Source organism: Brienomyrus brachyistius, chromosome 5 (assembly GCF_023856365.1).
Source record: "Brienomyrus brachyistius isolate T26 chromosome 5, BBRACH_0.4, whole genome shotgun sequence".
In the NCBI taxonomy this organism is placed as follows: Eukaryota; Metazoa; Chordata; class Actinopteri; order Osteoglossiformes; family Mormyridae; genus Brienomyrus; species Brienomyrus brachyistius.
In genome coordinates this window covers 36,148,059-36,163,681 of record NC_064537.1, presented here as the reverse complement: position 1 = coordinate 36,163,681, position 15,623 = coordinate 36,148,059, and the positions used below count along the sequence as shown (strand labels likewise).

The window sequence follows — 15,623 nt, the reverse complement described above, 5'->3', positions numbered from 1 at the left end:
TTTTGCATTCAATGTATATAAAATCTACATTGGTTAACCGTTCTAAAACCTGTTGCACATTTCATTCTTAAACATATATCTACCACAATTATACTGTGTTGTTGTATATATATTAAATGGTTTATGTAGAGTTAAGGTTACAAACATTACAAAAAATAATAAAAAAATTGATAATACGGGGGATGTACGAGTCACCGAATTGGTATTTAGTGTAATTATATTATTAAATAATTACTCATCGAATGCTTAATCCTGAGTCTGCAAGTAGATAAAAGTAGATTGTCATAGCTCAGCTTATAGCGTGTTTATCTTAACATGAACAATCAGGAGCGTTTATATTGGACTTAAAGAGATTTATAACTTCTACATTCACAAAAGGTCTATACTGTGATGGACCGGACGCTTCCGGTCGCAACAATTTCAAACTTGTGCACATACGCAGAGGTCAGTAGAAGGCTCTATTTATCTGTTTAAAGAAATAAAAGGTTTGCAGATCAGAACTGATGGGATCATCTGAGAATTGATACAAGAAAGCACTACGAAGTCAGAGAAGGACTAAGACACATATTAAGGTATGTATATTTAGACTTTTTAAAATATATGCTTTGTTTGACAGTGTTGCCACCAGGCAAATTTCGCGTATGCACCGATTGCAAATGAACAGACCGTTGGAAGTCATAGAAGTTTTAGATTTGAGTGGATTAGATAATTCGCCAAATAATAAAAGCACAGCTAAACTCACAGGTCAGATAAGGACCGGGGAAAACTGGTCAGTGTAAGATATATCTTTTATAGATATATAGTCCGTTTATTCCTTAGTATTAACGGTTGGTTGCGTTGTTTTATTTTGCAGATAGATAATATTATATTAAGACTATTGTAGACATAGCTAATGTTAAACAGGTTATAATTAGCTAACGTGAAATACTAGCATATCATTTGTAATATTAAGATAAACATCTAACATTATGTAAATATTTTTAAGAAAGTGTCTACCATTACCCTGTTACGAAATATATATTCATAGTTGCTAATTATGCATTACAAAATGGTGATTTCTGCATTTGGTTTCTGATTAAGATTTTTTTTCCCCCCTCAGATACTCAGATTCCATCAGATACCATATTGACCATCGTGTCTGAAGTAAGTTCAATGTAATGAGCAACTGTTCCTTCAACATCTTGAGATGTCAAGTTTGCATTTATACATATACAAGGCTTTTGCCAGTTTATGTACACTGAAAAAAATGACTTGCAGGATTTACTTAATAAAATCCTCGTAACAATTTGCACTAGCACTTTTAAGTAGATTTTACTGCTGTAAAATGAAGTACAACTCACATGCCAATATCAATTTAAATTTACTTATTACTCAACATAACATTTATGAAGATAATAAATAAATGTTACATAATTATATTTAAGTAGCAAGTTTTAATTAATTTAATTAAGTAAAATCAATTTAAAAAATCAAGTAAAGTCAGTTTATGGAGAATAATATTACTATAAAATATTAAGTAAATCTTACTTTAATATAATAAATATTACTGTTATGATATAAATATTTTTTATTATATTTTCTCTATTGAACTCTTTCAGTTACTTAATTGTATTAAGTTAAATTACTCAATATAATTATGAAAATCTTACAAATTCTGTCCTGATAAATGTTACCAAATGAATGATTTTTTTTCTCTGCATTGAATACAATTTTATGTCAGACCACACAACTAAAATGCATTGCAATGACTTTATTGTCAAACATCATCAATACAGTTATCACAAAATCAATATAAAACATTTCAAACCAAAACATACAACCACACTCTCACTCTCTGTCACACACATGTATTAACAATGTAAAAAGGCATTTCAACACTTCAAAAAAACAGCTGAAATATCCCTGGGGAGCACCGGTCTTATTTTAAACAAATAAAACATCTCTCTGACAAAGCAATCACAACAATCAAACCATTAATTTTCAACACACAGTATGTCACTCTCGCACACACTCACACACGCAGACACACAGAGAAATTAAGTATATAACAATTAAAAAAAACTTCTTAAATTTCTCTGAGGACTAAAACTCTTACTTTACACAAAATGTCAACAGCTAGAATTACAACCTTAAAACTCTGCTACAGCACAACTACAACATTTAGACATTCCTGCAATTTAACATTTAAACCATCTTACAAACAGGAAAATAGTTTTCAAAGCCAACAATTAGATATTTAACTTCTAAGACAGCAATTTCAACTTTAATGCTTGCACTTTTGGGGACATCTTGATCACATCTAATTCCAGAAATAGTTTCTGAAATACCTCAAAAGTGTAGCGCAGTTTTGGGGGGTATGCAAGGTTGAGGCCATAAATGAGCCCCATAAGCAGCATGCAGGCTTTCGCAGTACTGCCACGTCCAGACATCATCTCCTGGCCTTCAAGAAGGATGGACACATCCACTGGCTCCTCTCCATCAGCACCATGGACGACCAGGATCTTGAGGACGTGTTGAGTGGCATCACTGCGGCTGTCCTCCTGATCATTTAACAAAGATCAGCTTACATTAAACTGAGTGAAGTCTATTTACAGTGAACCAGCATTAGTAAAACATTTGTTGCAAGATGTCTGCACTCCACTGAGTGACACTGAGTGTCACTGAGTATCCTCTGAGTGACAGCTGCTTTAATATTTCTCTCAGCCTCTGCTGTGAGCAGTCAAAGCCACCATACTTTACAGTGGCAGAAAACCCTATGACCTTGTAACCCCAGAGCAGGTTTATTTTTTGTCATTATGCTTGTGAATCATTGACAAATCTCTCTAATTTGTTCTTCTAGATGATATATTTCCATTGTCTTATTTGGTTGAACAGAATACTTCCATCCCCTCATCTTCCGTCCTTTCTTATTTAAGAAGCAACTTGCTTTATTTATAATACATTAAGTTTTGAAATTGAATCATAAAACAATTAAATTATGATTTACCAGGCAATCTTCAAGAAGTTCCTCCTCTTTCTCCCCAAGGTACACAATGAGGCTACGGATAACAGCTTCACGTCTCATCTCAAGTCTTTGGCTCTGTGAACAAATTATGATGTCAACACTAAACAACTATTTACATACAATGAACAGTCAATTGAGAGCAGACATGTGCAAAGAGCAGTGATTTCTGCACATGAAAAGCTAAAGTTCCAGAGTGTAAGGGCTTGTGCTATGCATGTGGACATACCACATATATAGCATGAATCTTTGCGCTCTATAGCTTCTCTGCCCCTGCACATGTCATCTTTTCAAACATGGCTCTTGCTCCATGTGTGTTTGAGAGAGACAACAGGCTCTTCTCTGTTCATAAAAATATAAAGCCAAATTTTGAACAAACTTACCTGGCTCAGTTTGTCCAGGAAGGGCCTCAGCTTGGTACCCATGACACCTCCCTTGGCCTTCATCAGGGCAGTAAGTTTTGGTGTGTAGTGGTCAAGTTTAAACATGAACCTCTGCTCCAGGGAAACTGTTGTTATTCTTCTAAATTCCTCCTTGACCTGAATTGACAAAAGATTCAAAAGTACAAAATTAAGAACCATGTCAAATACACACTCATCACTTTCTCTTTCACACACTCACTCGCTCTCACACACTTGCAGTCTCTCTCTCTCTCACATACAACATTAGTAACCAGGCCAAATAGTCTGATGCGAAGTAAAGGAAGGGCAAATTCTACATAAAGCTGCACATACAATGCTCAGCTTAAAAAGAGTAATTTGGTCTACAGTCGTAACTGGGAAAGAAGTACATTTCCAGTATATATTACATAACAGTAGTTCAAAATATATCATTCTAAAATCTAATTATTGTTACTGGCCTACACACCTTTAAGGATTTAAAAATGTATTTACCTCAGCTTCACAAAAAAAAGCAGGCCATCTCTCTTTGAAGTCATCGGCTCCTGGACTACCACTCACAACCTCAAGCCTTCGATAGAACGTTTTGGCCATTTTTTCTTGAATCACCCTAGTGTTGTTCTTCTTCTTTACCTCGCTAAGAAGCTCCTGTCTCTCCATTTCCAGTGTGTCATTAGTTTCACCACTTGGATGTGGTGGAAGATAGTTAACCTCTGCTTTCTTCGCTCTCTTGCAGTTTTTTGCAGGATTTCTCTCACTAGGAGATTTCCTTTTCAAGGAGTTGATATCAAGTTCAGGACAAGGTACTCCACGCCTTCTCATTTTAGAACGGTAATTAGCCATCTTCCATTTAAGACGCTGCTGCCATCCATACGTGCCTGAAAATGAAGTTGCAGGCTCCCTTAAGCATGGATGCTTTTTTAACAGAGCTTCTACGACTGCCTCAATCTGAGGAACAGAGGGATAGGCAGTATAGCGGAATATTGTTTCTGCTAGTATTTCAGGTATGTCAGAGTTCAAGCTTGGATTCTGAAGAAGTGAACCATCACTTTCATAAGCCCTATTTCCTTCATGAAGGGGCATTTCAACATTAAATGAAAAGTTGGGTATCACAAAATTAGCAGGCCATGGGTCTGTTCGATACTCTGGGGACTTTTGTAAAATGTTGGTGTCAGATGAACCAAGTGAGGAACTGTCATCCTGGCAAGACTGATCCAGTGACACTGGAGATGAGGAAGATGCAGCATCCTGGATGGGAGTTAATGTAAGAATAACAGAAGGTTCTGTTTTCACCAGTTTGATTGTGTCTTTGTCCTTAACCTCATCAGTTGAAGTTAGAGTGAAGAATTGACAAAATCTTTGTCCATGTACATAACAGTATAATTTCCCTGGAGTTGAAAGTTATCTTTTGCAGCCGCCCAAAGTTCGTCTACAGTGCTAGGGAATCCATCTGGAAGGGTTAACTTGTGAACCTTAGTCTCTTCCATGATGACTCGTAGCTGGACAGGTGACGACATTATAAGTTTTGGCAAGTCGACCTGCAAGAAAAAACAAAAAAACAAAAAGATGAGAAAACATATTTCAAAAGTACAGTTGGGTTTTGTAGGCCTGGGTGATAAATTGATAATGGAACAATAAGACATGGTCAATACAGCTTCGATGGACTAGTCAGGATTAGATCTGTATTATACTAAAAAATGCACATTTAATAAATACAAAAAATTTAACATATTATAAATAAAATACATGTATGTATTGCCTATTTTGAGTCTATATTTCTACAGTATAATGTTCTACTACTACAACACATTTGTCATATTCAACTTATGTTAGAGTGTATCTGTGTATTTTATCATATTATTATCCTCCTATATGTGTACGTGCAACCCTTAACAACTAACCCATGGCCCAGAAAGGGTTGCAGACAAGATGTCCTCACAGGGGCCTACCAGATTGTGACGCAGGAATAAGAGACCTTGAGAAAGGAAACAGATTCTGTCAACATAGCAGGGGGCCCACCTTGAGATATGTAATGCTTTGTATTAACCCTGTTTCACGGAGGCCTCACACAGCATTGACTAGTTAAAGACAAGACCCATGTAACCCCTCCCCTACCCTATAAATAAAGAAGCCAAGGGACTGTCCGGTGTGACACTCAACAGAGGCGCAGATACTGTCTGTTGCACCTGAAGTGGGCACCCTTGCGCAAGTAAAACAGAAAGACGTGTGCTGTCTCGATTATTCCTGGGTCCTAGAAGTGGAAGTGTGTGAGTAGTAAGCTGCGGCGCTTCCTCACACAGGAGATTGTAGGAGTGAAAGCTACGGCGCTTTCTCCAACATAACTAGATTGTAGGAGTGAAAGCTACGGCGCTTCCTCCTAACATAAATTGGTCCTTCGAGCCGGATCCGGAGAGAGATACCAGAGGGCGCCGACCAGTCCGCCGACGAACGACACCGAAAGCTGTCGACAGTCTCGCTCATAGGGAGTGAGTGAAAGACCTGCGACGTGAATTCGCCACAGGCCGGTGGTTAGAACCGTTCCCTGACGGCTGGGCTGGCGCCTGACGGGTCCCCGGACAAGAACTAGAACCACTTCGTCATAAAGGAAGGACCAGGTGAGAAGCACGACGCTGCAGCAGGGAAAGCGGGTGTGAGTTGAGAGGGCAGTAGCGGCCCCATACACCCGGCCTAGGTGCAACAACATACTGGTGACCAAGGGAAAAAGGACGGGTTTCACCCCTGAAAACTGACACCGCTGTCTCTTTAGAGGACAGTAGAAGGCCGTGCCAGTGTCCTCCCGAGGTCTCATGCCAGGGACTTGCACTTAGGGGTTATTATTTTTTGTATATAAAAAAAAAAATGGGGCAAAGTCAAAGCAAGGTAGAATTGGCGGGCGATGAGAAATTCATGGAAAAATATAAGGAGGGGGCAGGAATAATAAGCAACCAAAAGTGGCGAAAAAAGCATGGGTTTTCAGGAACCCTGAGTACAGAAAATATTCTGAGATTACAGACAGAATTGAAATTAGAAATGATGTCCGGCCGCTGTACAGGCAAGGACAAAGTACAGAAAAGACGAGAATATGTCTTATCCGATGTTTGGTTAGAACAAAGCAAACTCCGTGATATAGCCAGAAAAAAGAAACAGGAAAAGAAAAAGGAGACGCTGCAAGCGGCCCTTGTTAACATAGACGAGGAAACACCGCCGTCTGCTCCCCCGCAGACACCAGCGGACGGCCCACCAGTACTACAGCATCCCCCACCATAGCATAACATGCCAGACCCCCCACTTCCTGCTGTGCGGGGAGCTGAAGGAGGGAGTGCAAGGCCACACCAAACGAGAGCGACAGACCCGCATTTACGAATGCGAATAAATCCCGAGAATAAAAAAAAACACAATGGTACCGTTCGGATTCCGAGGATGAATCTGAACTGCTTGCTCCCATGGTAGAAGTTGCAAACCCCCGTATAGCCCCTGGCGAAGGAGGCCAAGCCTCACCAGCAACAATATTAGTATACCGCCCCTGGACAGCGGAAGATAGGGCTGCTGCCCTAAAAGGCATTCCACCCATAGAGGATGGAGTACCTGAATTCTGGTCCGCCATGACTGAGTTGCAGGTCAGTTTTCACCTAAATGGAAGAGAGCTGTTCCGCTGTTTTAGACAATTACTTAATCATAAATGGGGCCGGGTGGCTGGAGACTTTACTGGACAAGGAGCAAACAATTTGCCCCTCGGTCACGATGACCCACAATTACAACTAGCATTGGGCGACTTGAGACAGAGACTAGAAACAACATTTACAAGACGAGTTGATTATGGGAGAATAGCCCAATGTAAGCAAAAGGAAGGCGAAGAGCCAGAGGATTTCTTGGACAGGGTACGCCCGTTGTTCAGGACAAACTCTGGGATTCCTCATGGGGAGGACGAGAACGGGGTGTACCAACAACAATTAAAACGGGCTTTCCTAGCAGGGTTAAAACCTGAATTAAAGAAGTATATTGATAAATACTGGGTCCATCAAAACACAGGTACAGTGCAGCAAGCCGTTGAGTATGCCCAACACGCTCAGAAAGCTAAAAAAAACTAAACCAGAAGCAACATTCGTAGCCCGAGGAGATCAAATAGTGGCGTATGCAAAACTGAGATACAGGAACAAACTAAACCTCGTGCTGACATTGCACTAACTCCAATTCTGGGCACCGTGACCCTGTTCGTCGATGGCTCTGCAGCCAAAGACCAGTATGGGAAAAACAGAGTTGGATATGCAGTTGTGACTAAAGACAAAGTAATAGAGGCAGGGGCCTTACCATCCACATGCTAAGCCCAAGCAGCAGAATTATATGCTGTAATCAGAGCCTGTGAAATACATGAAGGACAGGAGATTACAGTATATACGGACAGTCAATACGTGTTTTCTGCAGTATACCACTATGCAGCAGTATGGAAAAATAGAGGATTTAAAAGCTCCCAAGGAACATCCTTGACACACGCAGCACTTCTACTTCGATTGTTAGACGTTGTACAAAAACCAAAGACACTCGCGTTATGTAAATGCAAAGCACACCAGACTGATAATTCAGAGGAAACGAAAGGCAATGCGTTTGCTGACCAAGCCGCAAAGGCAGCAGCCCAGCAAACGCCAGAAAAAACAGAGAAGGGGTTATTCCTTATAGAACAAGATGTACTATATGATGCACAACAACAAGCTCCTACGTCAGAGAAAGACAAGTGGATTTCGCGAGGAGCCACACAAGAGAAAGATCTATTCAAGTTAGACGGAAAACCTATCTTACCCCGCAGCCTGTATAAAACCGCCGCGGTTGTGAGTCATGGGGTAACCCATGTCTCAACAGGAGGGATGGTACATATAATACAACAACATTTTTACACTATAAATTTTTCCAATTTTGCAAAAAACTACTGTAGAGCATGCCTTATATGTTGTAAACATAATGCGCAGGGCAATCTAAGACCCAAACGAGGCCAATTCCCTAACCCCGCACAACCATTTCAAGCAATACACATGGATTTCGTAGAACTAACTTGGTCACAAGGAGTGAAATACTGCCTAGTAATAATAGATACCTTTTCAAAATGGGTAGAGATATACCCAGTAAAACATTGCGATGCAATCACAGTTGCCAAATGCCTGGTGTCCCACTGCTCATTCTGCCCTTACCAGACGCCTCACTCGCGGAGTAACAGTGGAAGTCCGCTACAAAGGCACGAAGAAACAATAGGTTTTCGTTGTCTCAACCCGGTGAAGAAAACAGCTGAACTGTACTCCTTTAGGATGGCTCTGGTAGGGTGTCCGTGGTGGGCTAAGGGAATATTGGGAAGTCTTTTCTGTCTTATGGTAATGTTGATTCTATGGCTGGTACCAGACACTGAGGTGCAGGAGAAGAAAAGGTGGACTCCGGACGGAGTGCACCTCACTAGCATAAAAGGAGACGAAACCCATCCATTCCTACGGAACTATTGGTATCGATATGTATATGATGTGGTATCCAATAAGAATTTGACTAACTGCTACAAAGGCAAATGGTGATAGAGAATCGCATGGCGCTAGATCTTCTCACTGCAGCGCAGGGAGGAGTGTGTGTATTGTTGAACCAAACCTGTTGTACATACATTCCTGACAATGTGCATTCACCCAACATGACTAAGGCAATGCAAAGGCTGAAGGACTTGTAAATTGCTATGACCACCGACACAAGGACGCAGAACGACTATTGGATGTCCTGGTTCACTACCGGGGCTTGGTGGTCCATATTACTCAAATTGAGTATACCATTTTTTGCATTCTTTGTGATGTTCTTCTGTTGTTGTATCACAGTGATACCTTGTTTTCGTATAATGATTAATTCTGCCCTGAGCTCTGCTTTCCGAGCCCAGGAGAATATGTTTTTGTCCCTCACCCAAAACATGGAAACAGATGCAGATGAAGAGGAGCAGGGGTGGATGCATGACGCACCATGACGGACGGGCCGAAATCCTCACTGGCATGGCCCAGTCCCGAAGTTTAGAGATGCTACACCCTTGTCTCTTTTTATATCACAGCAAATGTATAATTAACATGATAAACAGGAGGGACTGTTAGAGTGTATCTGTGTATTTTATCATATTATTATCCTCCTATATGTGTACGTGCAACCCTTAACAACTAACCCATGGCCCAGAAAGGGTTGCAGACAAGATGTCCTCACAGGGGCCTACCAGATTGTGACGCAGGAATAAGAGACCTTGAGAAAGGAAACAGATTCTGTCAACATAGCAGGGGGCCCACCTTGAGATATGTAATGCTTTGTATTAACCCTGTTTCACGGAGGCCTCACACAGCATTGACTAGTTAAAGACAAGACCCATGTAACCCCTCCCCTACCCTATAAATAAAGAAGCCAAGGGACTGTCCGGTGTGACACTCAACAGAGGCGCAGATACTGTCTGTTGCACCTGAAGTGGGCACCCTTGCGCAAGTAAAACAGAAAGACGTGTGCTGTCTCGATTATTCCTGGGTCCTAGAAGTGGAAGTGTGTGAGTAGTAAGCTGCGGCGCTTCCTCACACAGGAGATTGTAGGAGTGAAAGCTACGGCGCTTTCTCCAACATAACTAGATTGTAGGAGTGAAAGCTACGGCGCTTTCTCCTAACAACTTATGACAGAAAAGGTATATAAAAACCAAAATTAATCTTTAGATCTCACACTGGAGTATAAAGGAATGTTTACCGTTGGCAGAAAGTGATTTTAATTATATCGTTATATATCGATATCTAATTATATGGAAAAAAAAAATAGTTTTAAGATTTTTTTCCATATTACCCAGCCATAGGTTTGCAGCTGAACTTCACCTACTTCCAAGGTGCAAGAATAAAAAGATAAAAATTCTAAAGAGGTTAAAACTCCAGCAATACATGTAGTATATTGAACAATGTTATTTTTTTTAAATCAGTGCTTTTCATCTTGTGGTTTCCGGTAGGTAATTAAGAAACATATTACAAACATCATTTAAATAATGTAGAGCCAGATGCCAATCTAACAATATAGTTGTGTTATATTGAGCAAGCACTGGTGGAGTTTTGACCTCTTCAAACAAATGCATGCTCTAGACAGATCGGAAAAAATATGCAATTTTTTATAATTAAAATCTGGAATAAAAAACACAAATAGGATCTGACAAGATGTTACACAATATGGAGCACATCATAAAATATATTATCTAGTTTGACATGAAGATGTGGTGTTTCAGAGAAACCATTCGTGCAGCGTCCAGTGTATAGGTAGCCAGTGGGTACAAGTCAGTGAGGTGTGACTGCTCTATTACTTTGACTAGGCTTGTGGACTCCAACTTGAAACATCTTAAATGCTCACAGTACCATGCACCTTGTAATTTTACTACAAATGCCAAGCTGTCGTAAACAACAATGATTTGTACTATTTCGGCAAAGTCGGGCAACCCACCAGTAGAGCCATATACCAATATCATGCCAGTACAGTAACTGGTGCCCTGAAATTCTGCCTTCTTTGTCAACTGAACAGCTGTCTCTTCAGGAAATTTCTGTGAAAAAAAATCCTGTATGTTCTTATTTACAACATCTAATGGAACTCTTGAAATCTTCGATACAGAGACTGCAGGTTTTTTGACATTTGAACCATGGAGATGGTATGCTATCATGGACTGGTGTTTTTTTGCCATTGACTGCAAAATGTTACGATAGCAGCCAGTCTGTCTCACTATCTTCTTAAAGAAGCGGTGCTTGGCTTCAAACCTCATTGTCCATAAGGACACTAGTGGGCCAAATGCTTTAATGAGCTGTGGGTAATGTTCTATAAAATTGTGTTTTGGAATCAATTTCTCTGCTGGAAAAACACTGCAAAATCTATATCTATGCTCAGCAATCAGGCTATCTAGGTATCCAATACTTTCATCTGTGAGGACAGGACACATTATCAATTCAACTACATCTTTTAGTATCATCAACAACTGCCATGCCTGTTCGTCTTCTGGAACTTTGGGGCCCACCATAAGTGGAAGCAGCCTCAGTAGGCACCAATTTTCATGTGCATTACCACCAATGGTTTTACGAGAGACAAAGGTTGGTGGTATAGTTTGGGGATAATTTGTCTTGTCTTTCCACTTATATGGGAAAGATTTAATGATTACATTAAGCTCTTCAAGACAGAAATATTTTTTCTTTATCAAGACATCTAAACACAATGCCAATTCTACAGGTACAAGACCCTCAAGTAAATCATGAAGCACATCAGGTGGGTAACCTGTGGTGACATGAAAATGACTTAACCTTTGAGTAATTGCACAATGCCTTTTAACTCCATGGCTAGGCGTCTTACTAGCCAATGCTGCTTCAACATCCAACTGGTGTAGCTGTTTTGTTCTACCAGGGAACGCTCCTGACCTGACCTCAAGTTCCTGAAACTGGGATCGCTCTCCCATGCAAAATCGGCAAATGTACAACCCACTGAAACTTTCAACAAACCCCCCAACTGAATGGGCACCAAGGTTATCTGCAATCACAGAAAATACAGTGCCTTTAATAAATTTTCCTAAATAAGGCACAAAAATACCATCCTCTTCAAGGCTTTTCAAAACACTTAATAATGGCCCAAGAACTTGAGGGTAGCCAAATTTTTTTTACATCATCTGCCTTGCATAAAACAGCTAAGTATATTGATGACAAAGTGGACCTTAATACTGATGGCACATCAGCCAACACCCAGTAGACAGCTGTTACCTTGTGCTTCTTGCGAGAGGTTCCTAAGGGATTACAAATTTAAAAATCATCAGAATAGAGAAGTGAAAGTCTAAACTCCTCTGCAGACAGAAATTTGTTTTCCTTGAAGTAGGAACCATCACGAAAACTGGTATACTGACTTAAAGAACCACAATGGCTCGCAGTCAACACATTCATTTCAATGTCATATTTTGTTAAAATTTGTGACAAGGATTGCAAAATTGGTACATATTGGAATGTCTTTCCCTCTTTTGCATCAAGTATATATTCTACTGATTCAACAACACAGAAATGTTCCTTTAAGTATCTGTTTCTTTGGTATGCTGTACCAAGAGGACCTTCTTCACTTAAGGCTGCATTAAGAGGATTTAACTGGCAAATGTTGTTTACCAAATCTGTGATCACCAATTCTTCAACAGTACAGTTATGATTTACTAAGGTGTTATAGACAATGTTTCTGATAACAGGTGCAGATGCTGAACATGTGATAAACTGAAGCTCCTCTACAATCTCATCTCTACATCTACTAGGCACATTGAAGATGCAGTCTAATTTAAGCAATAAGGAGCCAATTTTATCAACTATGATTTTACCTAAATCCTCACCCTGTTTGACAAGTGTTTCAACAGAAGTAGCTTCACTTTCATCTACCAACCAACTGTTCTTCTGTTGCCTGACTTGAACATATCTGAATTACAGTATGTTTAAAATCCTCAATACAGTGAGGATTATGCTTTCTACTTTTATGTGATGCAAAAGTTGAATATACATTAGTACTGTAGTCACAATCTTTAAAAACACAACGAACAGTTTCATACTTTTTCAGATGAGCTCCAAGGTGTTCAAAATATTGCCTCTCTGTGTGAAAACTAAACGAATACATGACATGAAAAGGAAACAATCTGCCCTGTCTGTTCAGTCTGTGTATGATCTCTAGACAAATGGGTGCGAAGTGCACCCCAACTTTTAAATGAACAAGGACAGTCTGTGTAAAAACAGGGTAGTGACCGCCCTTGACCAGCATGTAAATGTTTCAATCTATAATGTCTTAATAGCTCTAAACGCTTTGATGTCCTAAAATTGCAGTTTTTGCATGGCCATATCATTTTAATATGAGGCCTACTGTTTCTCCCTGATAACACCTGCCTAGAAACCTGTCCTCCGTAGACCTGAACTGTCCTGTCCAATGAGCAAGGCCACCCTGTAAAAACAAAATTTGTGATATTAACACCACAAAACATTTAACCACAATTATATGCTACATTATGCAGTTAAGAATAAGGAAACACATAAGCAATACAATATTCTGCAAATCTACAGATAGATTCATACTTACCTAAATGAAGCTAATGTTGAACGTTACATAAATCAAATTACACACCACTGGCTTATCCTGCAGCCTATCCTGGCTTGACACAATAACGACCCACTGCTGTGCTGGTCTGGTTCCTGTTGATAAAACCATATGCTTTATTTTAATAACATTTATTGAGCAATAAAAGTGACTGAATTGACTTGCATGAGGGGCTTTACATTTGGTTGACTGTTCAATTAAGGTATATATAATATCAAAAGCTGCAAAATAAATAAAATACTGAGTAGAAAATTGCATACTGTAAATAGTTGTGCTTTAGGTGGCATATTAGGTTAGCAAATTGAATTTTACTTAAACATTTCATTTAAACCCATCAGTAGTTGTTATATACTGCTGTAGGAACATGGTGGACTTTGTGTAACAGGACTCGCTTGTTATGAGGATATGCAAGGCTCATTCTAAGCTTAAAAAAAGACACACTATTCTTAATTCCAGGTTATTGTACAGTACAGTATATTCTAATTATGAAATTTACATTCGTTTTCTGATAAATCCCCTTAAATCCCACACACTGGATATTTAAGTAATTTTAATTATTTCTATCTAATTTTAAATATTATCATGACGCCATTCATAACGGCAGGATGGACTGCACTGCTATCTTTACAGTACGACGTGGTTTTAAAACGTTGACTTTACGTACAAGTTATGTCCAACAGTTAGACCTACTCGCAGCACCTATTGGTTTTAACAAAAGTAGCCGCACCGTGTTTAATAGTCGGCATACACCAGCCTAGCAATTACATTATGTTTAGCAGCACATATTAAAATCATCACGAGCTAAATTACCGGACGACTTTTCGCAAAAAAGCGGCTACACGTTCACCACTTTTCCACCCCACTGATTTTAACGATGTAATCTCTTTTCGGCAACTTTTACTATATTCAAACCATCAAAATGCACATGGGCACAATTATTATTCTAAAATAAAAGGTAATAACTTAAGCAGGGGATAGTCCAGGTACGCTGCTTCTTCCAACAGATTCAACCGCCAAACTTCAGATGTGTGATGAAAATAAGAACATAAGAACATAAGAACATAAGAACTATACAAACGAGAGGAGGCCATTCGGCCCATCAAGCTCGCTTGGGGAGAACTAAACTAATAGCTCAGAGTCGTTAAAATCTTATCTAGCTCTGATTTAAAGGAACCCAAGGATTCAGCTTGCACTACATTATCAGGAAGGGTATTCCATACTCTGACTACACGCTGTGTAAAGAAGTGCTTCCTTAAATCCAGCTTGAAGTGTTCTCCCGCTAATTTCCACCTATGGCCACGAGTTCGTGTATTTAAACTAATGCTGAAGTAACTATTTGCTTGAACAGCATCCAAACCTGTTAGAATCTTATATACCTGGATCATGTCCCCCCTCAGTCTCCTTTGCTTGAGACTGAACAGATTTAGCTCAAGTAACCGTTCCTCGTATGACATTCCTCTAAGACCAGGAATCATTTTTGTGGCCCTACGCTGCACCTTTTCTAAGGCCACAATGTCCTTTTTAATATATGGTGACCAAACCTGCACACAATATTCTAGGTGAGGTCTCACCAAGGAATTGTATAATCTTAGCATTACCTCCCTTGACTTAAACTCCACACACCTGGAGATATACCCCAACATCCTATTGGCCTTTTTTATTGCTTCCCCACACTGGCGAGAATGGGACATGGAAGCATCAACATACACACCAAGGTCTTTCTCATGATCAGCTACCTTTATTTCAGTGACACCCATGAAATACCTGTACTTTATATTTCTGCTCCCTAGATGGAGTACCTTACATTTATCGATGTTAAATTTCATCTGCCAGGTATCGGCCCAGTCACTAATTAAATCAAGATCCCGCTGTAGCTGCTGAGCCACTAATTCAGTATCTGCTACACCACCCACCTTGGTGTCATCTGCAAATTTCACCAGTTTACTGTATATATTGGTATCCATATCATTTATGTAAATTAGGAACAATAGTGGTCCTAAAATCGAACCCTGCAGTACCCCACTATGAACGCAAGCCCACTTTGACATTGTGCCTCTTATAACTACTCGCTGTTTCCTATCTGTTAACCAGTTATCAATCCAGGTCGCTACGGTACCTAA

At 39.8% G+C, this 15,623-nt stretch overlaps 1 protein-coding gene across 3 annotated transcripts; it reads right to left on the bottom strand.

Annotated features, from left to right (window-relative positions):
- Positions 1–2,081: 2,081 nt before the first annotated feature.
- On the bottom strand, positions 2,082–4,743 carry LOC125741668 (uncharacterized). 3 transcript variants are annotated; one of them, XM_049012880.1, is made up of 4 exons: positions 3,895–4,743; positions 3,385–3,540; positions 2,987–3,079; positions 2,082–2,540 (listed from the first exon to the last, which is right to left on the bottom strand). In XM_049012880.1, exons 1-4 carry the CDS (start codon positions 4,480–4,482, stop codon positions 2,244–2,246), a joined length of 1,134 nt encoding a protein of 377 aa, XP_048868837.1. In that variant the 5' UTR covers positions 4,483–4,743; the 3' UTR covers positions 2,082–2,243. The 3 variants fall into 3 exon arrangements, with proteins under 3 accessions (XP_048868837.1, XP_048868838.1, XP_048868839.1); XM_049012881.1 differs by having other exon boundaries at positions 4,033–4,743; XM_049012882.1 differs by lacking the exon at positions 3,895–4,743 and having other exon boundaries at positions 3,385–3,869.
- Positions 4,744–15,623: the final 10,880 nt, after the last annotated feature.